Source organism: Neomonachus schauinslandi, chromosome 4 (genome assembly GCF_002201575.2).
Source record: "Neomonachus schauinslandi chromosome 4, ASM220157v2, whole genome shotgun sequence".
Taxonomy (NCBI): domain Eukaryota; kingdom Metazoa; phylum Chordata; class Mammalia; order Carnivora; family Phocidae; genus Neomonachus; species Neomonachus schauinslandi.
In genome coordinates this window covers 116,381,754-116,394,555 of record NC_058406.1, presented here as the reverse complement: position 1 = coordinate 116,394,555, position 12,802 = coordinate 116,381,754, and the positions used below count along the sequence as shown (strand labels likewise).

The 12,802-nt window shown below is 41.4% G+C and overlaps 1 protein-coding gene across 1 annotated transcript in view; it reads left to right on the top strand.

Moving 5' to 3' along the window:
* NSMAF (neutral sphingomyelinase activation associated factor) overlaps window positions 1-12,802 on the top strand; it is a 55,261-nt gene that overhangs the window by 16,005 nt on the left and 26,454 nt on the right. The window contains exons 2-9 of the mRNA XM_044914219.1: window positions 1,122-1,211; window positions 3,966-4,044; window positions 4,142-4,209; window positions 4,292-4,328; window positions 8,567-8,617; window positions 10,956-11,027; window positions 11,336-11,383; window positions 11,480-11,532. Of these exons, the coding sequence (XP_044770154.1) occupies window positions 1,122-1,211; window positions 3,966-4,044; window positions 4,142-4,209; window positions 4,292-4,328; window positions 8,567-8,617; window positions 10,956-11,027; window positions 11,336-11,383; window positions 11,480-11,532 (498 nt within the window). The remainder of the gene's footprint in view (window positions 1-1,121; window positions 1,212-3,965; window positions 4,045-4,141; window positions 4,210-4,291; window positions 4,329-8,566; window positions 8,618-10,955; window positions 11,028-11,335; window positions 11,384-11,479; window positions 11,533-12,802) is intronic.

Sequence of the window (12,802 nt, the reverse complement as noted above, 5' to 3'; positions counted from 1 at the left end):
CTTGTGACTCAGTTTTCTTTGCTGTGGTTTTACCATTTAAAAAATATTTTCGTTCACTCAGATTTTAGTGGGGCTTCCGGAGGGAGCAGAAAGAGACATACACGCTCGATCAGCTATGTTTATTGGTGATACCTTCCTCCAACACACCCGAATTCCAGTCCCACGCTCCCCCTGAGAGTTTTTCCTGTAACTCTAGATGCCACTGATGTTTCCTGAACGAAAAACACTTGTTTCCAGTTATTTGCCATGTATTTGTTTCTGTGGCCATACAACTGAATTAATACCTTTTCTTATTACCTTATTGTGTTTTTAAAAGTTTAAAACACTTGGGCGCCTGGGTGGCTGAGTTGGTTAAGTGTCTGCCTTCGGCTCAGGTCACTATCCTGTGGTCCTGGGATCGAGCCCCACATCAGGCTCCCTGCTCAGCAGGGAGCCTGCTTCTCCCTCTCCCTCTGCCTGCCACTCCCCCTGCTTGTGCTCTCTCTCTGTCAAATAAGTAAATAAAATCTTTAAAAAGAAAAAAAAGTTTAAAACACTTAAAACTTTAAAAAGAACTGTACTTTAATCCTATTCTGTTTAATTTACTTATTTATTCAACACCAAAGCATTAGACTGGTTATTACAGGGAAATATCTAGAGTCTGCCTCTCAGAGGCATATGATCCTGTGGAAGTAGTAGGATATATGCAACCAACCATGAGGCAGAACACTTGAGCCGGAGGGGTATGCAGTCTGGAAGGGGAGGTAGGGAAGCCTGGTGGTCAGCCAGCCGAAACAAAGGATGAAAACTCCGTAGGTGGGAAAGCCCCAGGTTTGGTTCAGGCAAGAATAAGTTTTATTTCATGAAATTTGTGGTTTCTCCTAAAGGAATTAAAAAAAAAAAATCCACCTATAAGTAAGTTTTATTAATCTTTGACTCGGCTGGGCAAGTCTGTCTGTTGCTTTCTCCCACTGAATAGAGAAGAGCATTTTTGTGTATAATATACACCTAATAGGTATTTGTTGATTTAATGAATGGACAATCACTTTGGGAACAGATGCTTTGAATATTCTGCTTTCTTTTGCCTAAAAAACAATAAACATGACGTTTCATTTTGTTTGTTCTGGTTTTTCCAAATTTAGATTTTCCTTGCTCCTACTTAACTTGGAGGAATACTACTTTGAACAACACACAGCTAATCATATTCAGAACAAGGGCGATCAGAATGAAAGGTAAGGAAGATTTTTGGATCTCTGCAGAACCAGCAGACCTTTCCCTTGTCTGATATTTTTAAAATTAAATGTATGGTCGCGTAGATTTGTCACCCTTTTGTACTGGGAAAGTAACGGGAAAGGAGGATTTTGAAGTTGCTGTCATAACTTCAGATATTTTCCAAAGCTGAGAAGCAGTATGTACGAATTCCTCTAACGTGGGTGTCTTAGCTCAGCTGGACAGGACTGGTTCATTCCAGCTCTTTTTTCCTGTATCACTTTTGTACTTGCACTCTCAATTATTTGGGTTATGGTGTTATAAAGTAGTAATCGTAAAACACCAGAGTGGCATAAAAATCAGTACTTTCAAAATGAATAATTTGATTTGAACTGGAAGCAGAATCCATTTTCTCTATATTGTAATCATTACTGTTTATTGCTATGAAAACAGATTCGGTTTCTTTGGCCGTAACTTTTGAAAGCTGTGTACAAAAATGTGTAATGAAGTGTTTTGTTTAAAATGCCAACTTGGAATTAAGATCAGAGTTGTTCCGGCAAAATTGTATCTACTAATGATTTCCTTTGGGGATGTCCCTTCACTATAGGCCACAACTTGAACATGCTTTGATATTAAATAAACTCTTTAATTTTTAGTGTTGTTCAGGTTTTATCTTGAAAGGACTATCAAAACCATGTGGTATTTGTTTAAATACAACCTAAAGTGAAAATTACTTAGTTTTTGTTTGGGAGCTTATGACATGTCGTTTCCTTAGCATTCAGATTAGACAGTTATTGTTCCTTGAAAGCAGCACCTTGCTTTCTTACTTCTGGAATTTTGCTCATATTCTTCTCCCTAATTCTATACCTTTGTTTTTCCTCCCTATACTCCTCTGCCCCATACCATAAAATGTCTTGCTTAAAATTAAGTGCATTTGTTTATTATTAAAACACAAATATAAGCTAGCAAACTGAAACCTGTTTTTGTAATTTTTAAGTTATTATTAGAGTTCAGTGGTACGACCCATGGAAGTGAATTCAGTGATATCTAGCAACATTGCATGTGCGTTAGTTAACCTAGTGATCTAGCTAGGCTGCTTCTAGGGAACTATCTCAGAGGTACCCTGGGAAATAAAGAAATGGACATATGTACAAGGTTATTTATCATAACACTACTTGTAATTGCAAAATACTGAAAACAATCCAATGGGGAACTGATTGAATAGCAATGGCGTGTCCTCATAATGGAGTACTATGCAGCTTTAACAAAGGAACGAAGCAGCTCTGTATAGAGCTGTGGAGTGATCTCCAGCATATATTTAGTGCAAAAAGTAAGGGGCCGAATACTGTGTATTGTATGCTGTCTTTCACATATTTATGAAAGGAAAGGAATAATTTTTGTTTCTATTTTTAAAAACTAAAAACATTTTGAATTATATGTTTAGAAAAACATAAACTAAAAGCTAATGAAAGCGATTATCTACACAGAAGAAGGATCAATGGGGAAATAATATAAAATGACAACTAGACTTCTCTGAATGTCCCTTGTTTTATAACTTTGCTTTTGGAACTGCAGAAATATTTTACATATATTTTGATATAGAATTAAATTTGAGAAGAAATAGTAAATCTTAAAAATCGAAAAGAAAATGAAACAAGTGAACTTAACTATATGTAAGTTGGAAGGTTAACCGCAGAGAAGAACTATTTTAATCAGCTTCACAACATAGTAATTTGTGTCTCTGGGTGAGATATGACCTGAGTAGAAAAAGAATTGCAAAAAAGGTTGTAAATGTTTCAGTAGTAATATCATTGTTAGTAATTTTGGTATTATTAATTTGAAACTGGTTTATTCACATGTGCACATAGATTTATATAGTTAAATGAAGCAAATGAGTAATATGTTGATGCCAAGACAAGACTTTCAGGATGAGATACAAATCTCATAGTAAAGGAGTTAAGTTAAAAGCCTAATCTTACATTTGAATTGGAAATGTTTATATGGATTCATATACTTTTCTTTTAAAAGAAAGTATTTCCTAGCTTGCCCCTCGGGAAAAGCCTAGAAACAACCCCATAGCAATGAGATTGTGCTCTCTGAGTACTGCTTCCCAAGAAAAGGAGTGAGGGCTCTTTGAGAAGTGGCTGAGTCTAAGTCTGAGGCAGGCAGGGTGCAAGATGAGCCTGGCACATCTTGTCCTACTGGCAAGTAAGGGAGGTATCAGAAACTACTATACACTGAATTAAAAGGACACAAGGGCCAACTTGAAGAATTGGGCAACAAACAGGACAAACTGAACATCAAAAAAGAACAATGCCTGCAGTGGTGGAAATGTATCAGAATCATTAAAATCCACAAGTTCATGAGCTCTTTAGATTGCCTGGCAGGGATCCTAGGACACCAACTCATTATTCCAAAACTTGATAAATAGAGGTAAAGAATCAAGCATTTTTTTTTCTGCTTTCTTTGTACCAATTGTACTTCAAATCATAGAGAAAAACTGTACTCCAAATCATAAATAAATACTGTAAAGTTGTTCTTTGTGGATGAATTCTAGATAGTAAGAACAGAAGGAGTGATAAAAATTTCAGTCCCTAATGAATAATGGGATCAGGTTGGCAAACCATCAGCCTGGGGTCAATGTAATTAAAATTAATTATATTGTTGTTCTTTCAGTTAATGCTTTAGTTATCTACTTTCTAGTTAAAATGTATTATGATTCTTTTGTGACATTTCGTGTGTTCACTAATAATAATCCTTTATACTTTGATCCCTAGGAAAATCAGAGGCTCCTTAAAAATATGTTCAAAATCAGTTATTTTTGAACCAGATGCAATATCCCAGCCCATCATTAAGGTAAATGCATTTTAAATGTGAACAGAGACATTCCTACTTTTTGTGTATATTTTGTCCTTGCTTATTTTTGTAATATTTCTCTCTCAATTTTATCCAGATTCCTTTGAGAGATTGTATAAAAATAGGAAAACATGGAGAAAATGGATCCAATAGACACTTTGCAAAGTATGTCATTGTCACTAACTGTTTAATTTTACTTCTACCTAAAAAAATTATACATATTTAATGACTTTTATCTGCATTGTAGGGCAAAATCTGGGGAGATTTCACTCATTTTCAGTCAGGTAAGAAGCACATAGTAAATATTTTTTCCTAACCTTAGTGAACACACACACACACACACACACTTTTTTTTTTTTTTTTTTTAGCACGGTGACATTATTTATTGAAATATCAGATAAAGACTGTTAGAAAAGATGTTTACATGCTTTAAGATTGAACCACTGAGGGGTGCCTGAGTGGCGCAGTCGGTTAAGCGTCTACCTTCGGCTCAGGTCATGATCCCAGGGTCCTGGGATCGAGCCCCACATCAGGCTCCCTGCTTAGTGGGGAGCCTGCTTCTCCCTTTGTGTGTGCCCTCTCATCTGTCACTCTGTCTCTCAAATAAATAAATAAAATCTTAAAAAAAAAAAGATTGAACCATTGAGAACTGTATTTTTTTTTTAAAGCTGTGATTCTCTCATGAGATCCTTAATGTTTTTTTTTAAAGATTTTATTTATTAGAGAGAGAGAGAGAGAGCGCACATGAGCGGGGGGGGGGGCAGAGGGAGAAGCAGACTCCCCACTGAGCAGGGAGCTGGATGCGGGGCTTGATCCCAGGACCCTGGGACCATGACCTGAGCCGAAGGCAGATGCTTAACCGACTGAGCCACCCAGGTGCCCTGAGACCCTTAATGTTTATAAAGTTGTGTGAGGAGGGGGGGAAATCGGAGGGGTAGACGAACCATGAGAGACGATGGACTCTGAAAAACAAAGTGAGGGTTCTAGAGGGGAGGGGGGTGGGAGGATGGGTTAGCCTGGTGGTGGGTATTGAGGAGGGCACGTTCTGCATGGAGCACTGGGTGTTATGCACAAACAATGAGTCATGGAACACTACATCTAAAGCTAATGATGTAATGTATGGGGATTAACATAACAATAAAAAAATTAAAAAATAAAAAAGTTGTGTGAGGCCTGCAGGCTTGTGGTTTCGTCCTCAGGAGTCCTGACAGCGTGTGGGGGTTGAGCTGGAAGCACTGTGGTCCCTCCTGTGCTCTCTGAGCCATTTAGAAGGTGGGAGGCCAGCAGCACAGCCCCGAGGGGGGTCTCAGGGTGACTCGTGGTGACAACCAACTCAGGATGTGCTGTCTTGTACACATTATGAGGCTTGGGGTCCTCACCTTTTTTTCATCCCAGATTTATTCGGCATACATATATGTTCCCAGTATCGTGCTCAGTACCGGCAACACAGAAAAATCAAAACACGGTTTTTCTCCTATCATACACTTATATCATCTATAGATTTTTTTTTTTAAACTTATAAATAAGACGGGAGTAGAGGGCCTCTCCCACTTGCTTTTTGCTCTGGATTTTACCTTCTTCATCTCTAAAATGAGAGGGTTAGAGATCACGTTGCCCAAGCTACGTGCAGGGTCCTAGTTCTGTGAAGTGTTCGAAGGAAATTCCCTCCACGGTCAAGTAAGTGTAGGAGAAGCTGTGGGAAGCAAAGACGCAGCTTTCTTTACTTCAAGACTTGACTCAAAGCCTTAGCAAACAGAGAGAGGGTCCAGAGGAAGTGCCATGAGGGTCTCAAGGAGGCAGATGGTTGGGCGCAGAGGGTGCTCCCAGCGGTTTTTGGACCGTTTACCACTTCTGTTCATGGAACACTTTTTAATGTATATTGAAAAGTATTTTATGAAAGCTGGGAGTTATCAGATTAGGTGATTTTCGAGGTCTGCCTTGCATGAGTCAATGAATCTTAAGGAAGAAAGCATTTCACAGCCTATCTTTGACTTTATGTTGTTTGAACTGGCATATTGGCAAGCAGCTGTAGCCATCTATTACTCCGGGTGGTGGTTGGGGGGGGGCAGGGGCAGAATGCATTATTAATAATTGTGACCTGCACCTGTGCTCTCATTATTTCTGAAGTATTCTGCATCATGGCCTAATGCTAATAAATCCATATCTTGAAAGGAAGGGGTACTTTTTCAGTCAGAAGTATGGTTTCCATTATAAAAATTATCCATTTTAGTGTATTTACAAACTTATTAGAAGAGGTCTCATGTCAGGCAAACTCAAAACCAGCTTCACATCGAGGGGTAATCAGTCAGAAGTTCCTCTTTCTAGAATTATTTCAAGCTTCCTAGATTGAGTATACAATTAAAAAAAAAAAAAAAAAAAACCAACCTCTGTGGGTTTTGATTACCGTAAGTGGTCACACTGTTTCAGAAATATGTTATGGTCCTTTAGGCTTTAGAGAGTTTTGCTTCCAAATTTTCTTTTGTAGAATAAAGAGGGGTGTATGTGTGTAAATAATGTAAAAAATAAATGCTTTTATTCAGGCATTTATATATTCAGTAAATATGTTCAAGGTTATGAAGCTATAGGAAAGAACAAAATAGCCAAAGCCCCTCTCCCCGTGGCCTTTACCTTGAGATGGGGGCAAGCGACAACAAGCACACATCTTCTGTAATGACAACGATGCCAACAGGATGAAAGGATAGAGAAGGATGAGGAGCATGGGTGCTGCTGCATATACAATGGCCAGGGGCGCCTGGCCAAGGAGGTGCGCGTGAAGGCACACCGCTCGGAAGGCCTGAGGGAATGAGCCAGCCAGTGGCTGCTCATCCTGAGCAGTGGAGACCCTGAGAGGCGAGTGTCCTGGCGGGTGGCAGGCGCCGTGAGGATGAGTGTGCCTGGTGGGACAAGGCTCAGAGGGCAGCTGGGAAGAAGGGTTGGAGCAGTGGCAGGGGCTATGTCACGGAGAGCCTATGGGCCACAGTAAGGAGTCCGAATAAAGCACAAAAGCGAAAAACCCCTGGAGAGCTGAGAAGAGGAGGGGCACTGTCTGCTTTGTATGTATTTGCACATCTCTTGGAGCCCCGGTAGAGAATATGCTGTGGGGGACACATGCCTTTAGGGGTGCTGAGAACCCAGAGGTTTTGGACCAGGATGGTAGCGATGGCAGGGTGCGAGATGGTCAGTGTCTGGATATATTCTGAAGGAGAACCCCACAGTTGTGCTGATGCGTTAGTTGCAAGGTGCAAAGGAAAACAGTCAGGAATGACTCCAACAGGGTGGATAGCCGTGCCCTTTACTACTGTTAAGAAGCCTGAAGAGCACGCTTTGTTTAGAACGTGGCCTCCGAGAGGAACAGGCTGGTGGGCATTTGGGAGCAGTGGTGTGGGTCTCAGGGAGGAGGCGGAGGTGAGAAAGAGAACCTGGGTAATGCCCTGGGGCTGGATGAGGCTTCCCAGGGGGTGAGTGTGCACAGAGCCGTCTGAGGACGAAGGCTCAGGAGCTCTGCCAGGGGGAGGTTGGGAAGACAGAGGGTCCGAAGGAAGACAGAAGGAGCAGCAGATGAGGTCGGGGAGGGCCAGGAGTGGCGGCTTCCTGAACTGCTTCAGGAAGAACCATCAGCTCTGTTGTGTGCTCTGTGAGACAGACTCGAGGAAGTCCTTAGAACAGACTCTTGGGTTTGGTGACATGGAAATCCTCTGCACCTTTTAGGACCTTCTCAGGACTGGATTCCGTAACATGTTGCGGCTGAAAACCTGTCCTGAGCCCAAGAGAAAGTACAGTCAGCTCTTGCAAAGAGTTTTGCCAGAAAATGGAACAAAAATGGCAAAAGGAGGATATAAGACAAGGGAGGGTTTTTATCTATGGTTTTTTTCTAATGGGAGAGAGTGCAGCAACCGTATTACCACAGAAGCAAACGTTTTGAACAGCTGACGGGTGGAGGGAGGTCTACATTCTGTGGCCTCGTCGAGTGAGTGGTTTTGAGGGCCCAGGCACACCCTTCACCAAAACAGGAGGGAAGGCAGGGCTCAAGGTAGAGGCTCCGTGTTGATGGCTCTGGGGGTGATGTTGCTTGTTGGACATGGTTACTGACATACAGTGTAGTACCAAACACCGTGTGCCCACATCACCTCTAGAGAAGAGAAATTTCTTTATGTTTAGAAATGTATCTCATACCACAGTGACTCTGTTTTACCCTTTTCGTAGAAAATTGGCACTTCGATTAGCTTCCTTCACCTGTCTACTTGGTTACTTGGTGCAAGTACGGACATTCATAAAACATCCTAAATATTTTATTTATCCAGGAATGGTTGCTACCTTGTTGCCTTGATGAATCTCTTTTTAATTTTATATTTATTATTCCAACATCAGAACGTTAAAGCCATACGAAGATCAATGCAAGTGCTTTTGGAAATTGATATTATGGAACAAGGATTTAAATTTGATTCATAATATCCTAATTTGTGGTAACTCATTACTCTAAAAATTTTTAGTTATTTTACAAGTATTGATTTGTCTTTCTCAGGTATATTTCATTAAAGAACACAACATTGTTGCCCCATATAAAATTGAAAGGGTAAGTAAAGCTTTTCATTTATTCCTAGCAATTTGTATAGTGATTTTAAGCAGTAAGATTTTGTGACTTTATTAACATCTTTAATCTAATCTAATAATAATAATAATGAGTATTTAAAAAGCTTGTTACCAGCAGTTACAACAAAATTACCCAAGGGAGCCACAGACTTTAGTCCAAGAGATTTCAACTAACTTTTTGACTTAAAAACAAATGTGTCTAATAGGGGAGGAAAAAAGCTTAAATTATTAGATTGGAAACTGAAATCAGAATATGTATCATTTATAAGGTTATTTTGCTGGATATTACTGAGAATGTATTTTTTTAAATGCTTAAGAAATATTGATAGGTTATAAAATACTCTTATTTGGGAGCTCAGTCATAATTTATAAATTTTCTTAATTGGGAGAAGCTATGACTAGACGTGAACACAATGTCTGGTTTTCCAGGACTTGTCAAGTAAGCAAAGATTTTACATTTAACCATTCTGTGCTTTACTTAATTCTTTTGCTACAACTTAATATATAGTAAAGGGATAGCTTTTACCAAAAGAGAGTCTTTATAGGACCTACATCAGGCTAGTCCTCTGGATAGGGCCACCTCTGTGAATGAGGAAAAGCCACCCTCTCTGAGCAGACAGCCCCGCAGGGTGAGTCTCTGTCTGCAGTTTCTCAGCCAGCAGTTGTGGGACCCGCGGACCACACGCCGTGGCCTTGGGGCTTTATGCACAAGAAACACGTGCATGTGCCAGTTAAGTCAGAAACTGTAAATACGAGATTTAATTACTCTCGGATGGGGCTGCTGGCATTTGGGGAAGGATAGTTCTTAATTGTGTGGGGCATCCCTTGCACTGCAGCCTGCTCCCAGGCTAAACTAAACACCCCGACTACACCATCACCCCTGCTGTTGGGTAGTTCCTCCATACATTGACCAAAGCCTCATGGGGGTCGTAGGATATCCGCCCCCCCCAAGCTGAGAACCACCGCCTGGGGGGCTCTCCCTGCTAAGGCTCTCCTGATACCCACTTGAAGTGCAAAGCAGTCCTTGGCCCATTGAAAAGTTATGTAAAGGGAGATGAGGGAGGTTGTCTGAAACAAAGAAAAGCTCTTTTGTTCCAGTGCGAATTAGAACACCCGAGGATTTCCACATTTAGGAGGGGCATAGTGATACTGATGGTGACCATGAGAGATGACAGAATAGGAAGCCCTTGTTCCTCTCATGGCGACCCTGATTCAATCAATAATACATGGACCAATGCCTTTTGTGACAAACCTGGAAACCAGTTAAGAGGCCCTTCACCCAGGTTAGCATGAAACCAGCCTCACTGAGGCTGATGGGGATGTTTGTAACATCCTTTCAATGTAGGTCCTCCCTGGGCCCAGTACCATGTGATGGGAGGGAACTCTCAGCTCCCAACTTCTCCCGGGGAGGGAAAGAAAAGACTGGACCATGTGTCCAGGTTTCTGACTGTTGGGGTGGCTGCCTGAGGGACTGGCTTCTGTCTTGCCTGTCTTGGAGTGGTGATAGGACCTGGGGGACCCAAATGCCTGGGGGCCGCTGAAAACAAGGAGGACTGGGACGTCAGGCTGTTGCTCCAGGGGACCCGTGGTCCAGCACACAGAGGACAGCACAGCCCGGCGGACTCAGAGAAGAGGAGAGCATGTGACACATCACATTAATCTTCACAATATCTAGTCCCTCATCCTCCGAGCACCTAAGTATTTGAAGCAGACATTGACAGAACTGAAGGAAGAACTTGACAGCAGCCCAATAATAATAGGAGACCTCAGCGCCCCACTTTCAGTAATGGGTAGAACATCTAGACAGAAGGTCATTTAGGAAACAGCAGATCTGAGCAACACTGTAGACCAGATGGACCTAAGGGACACATAGGGAACACTCTACCCAACAGCATCAGAATCCACATTCTTCTCTAATGCACACGGAACATTCTCTAGCATGCATCACATGTTAGGTCACAAAACGAATCAAAATAAATTCAAGATTGAAATCCTATCGAGTACCCCTTCTGCCCACCATGGAATAAAACTAGAAATACATAGCAGGAGGAACATTCACAAGTGTGTGGAAGTTGAACAACACTCATGAACCAGCAATGGGTCAAAGAAGAAGTAAAAAGGGAAGTTAAAAAATATCTTGAGACAAAATCAAAACCAGAACATGCCTAAACTTACAGGATGCAGCTAAAGCAGTAAGGGGGAAGTTCGTAGTGATTATGTGCCTAGATTAAGGAAAAGAAACGTCAGCAGGGGTGTTGCAGATGTTCTTAAGGGAATACGGTTTGACATGCTTATTCTCTTCCTTTGATTTGATTTGTTAGGGCAAAATGGAGTATGTCTTTGAATTGGATGTTTCAGGGAAAGTGGAAGATGTTGTGGAGACCTTGCTTCAGGTAAGCCAGCGCCTCACTCGAGCATTCACCAGGCAAAGAGTTCAAAGCAAACTTAGGCAGAAACTTAAAAAAAAATCATATTCATACATCTCACTAAAACCACAATTTCTTTTATAAATATGAAGCAGATTTACTTGAATATGTTGAATTTGAAAACTATATATTAGAAAGAAGTCATAGATATATCAGAAGTGATTTTAACCATTACTAAGTAACAGAATGATTGCTGTTTTTCGTTGCTTCTAAGGAAATACCTTCATATTGTTTTAGAGAAAAAAATAAATTTCTGTATATTTGTAATACTGTAGCTTCACAGAGCGTCCCGCCTTGACAAACTAGGGGACCAAACTGCTATGGTAAGAATTTCTACAGTAAATTGTCTTTATTATGAATTAAATTATATTGAGGTTTTACTCATAAATACTTATTTTTAAATGGTTCTGTTTTCATAGATAACAGCTATTTTGCAGTCACGTTTGGCTAGGACATCATTTGACAAAAACAGGTAAGTTAATGATTTCATTCCCTGATTCTTTTTTTTTTTTTTTAATTTATTTGAGAGAGAGAGAGTGAGCGCTTGTGTGCGTGTGAGTAGGGGGAGGGGCAGAGGGAATCTTAAGCAGACTCCCTGCTGATCATGGATACAGATGCAGGGCTCAATCCCAGGACCTCAAGATCACGACCTGAGCCAAAATCAAGAGTTGGATGCTTAACCACCTGAGCCTCCCAGGCGCCTCTCATTCTCTGATTCTAAGAGGAGTGCACGTCTTCAACCTGTATGCCTACTTCAGCTTGTCCCAGACCGCCCATGTTACCATCTGTGGCACCCAGACCTGCGCGTGGTCGGGAATGGCCCTGGCCTCGGCTTCTCCATCCTGACTTTGGTCAGTCAGCCAGGCCTGTTGACTGATGCTCCTTAAGATCTTTCTATTCTGTCACCATCTTTTCCCACTGTTGTTGCCTGAGTTCAGGCCACCATCACTTTCACTCGGAACACTCTAACAGCTCTTAGCTTGTCCACCTGCCCCCAGTCTGCCCTTCTCCTGTCCTCGCTTCCCTACTGTCCCGAGTGTACTTTGAAAATGTGGTTTTTCTAAAGAACTTAATTATGTCACTTGTCTGTTTAAAACTCTTCAAGATTTCCCATTGCCCTCAGGGTGAAGTCTCAACCTTCCATGGCTTCCAATCTAGCCCTTGCGCACTACTCTGGTCGCTGGTGGCTTGTCTCGAATTCTGTGTGCTGGCTCTTTGCCTTTATGCAGATCCCGAGCATGCCCCGTGCTCTCTTCCCTCTGAGCCTTTGGACGTGTTGCCTGTGCTTGGAGTGCTTGGCCTCCTTCCCCTTTTGCACCTGGCTGACTCTTACTTACTCATCTGATTTCAGCTTAGCTGTTGGTTGTTCCGGAAGGTCTTTCCTGACCTTTCAGTCTGTGATCAGAATCTTACTAAGGAGTCCTGCAGGGACCAGGAGACTGACTACATTCCTACTGGCCCAGTGTTTTTTTCATTGATTTTCTTGGCTTTTCTAAGTATGAAGATATTTCCTGCAAATAATTATGCTTTTATATGAACCTGCTCTCGTATTTCTTTCTTGCCTCATACTAAGTAGATTTGCATCTCATCAGCAATACCACTGTATCAGTCACATAGCTTTATAATAACTCCCGACATCTGCAGGTTCAGGGCCTCACACCTTGTTTTCCTTTTTAATTTATGTCTTCACTATTCTTGGCCTTATGCTGCACTTCCATATAAATTTAGAAACAGCTTGTCAA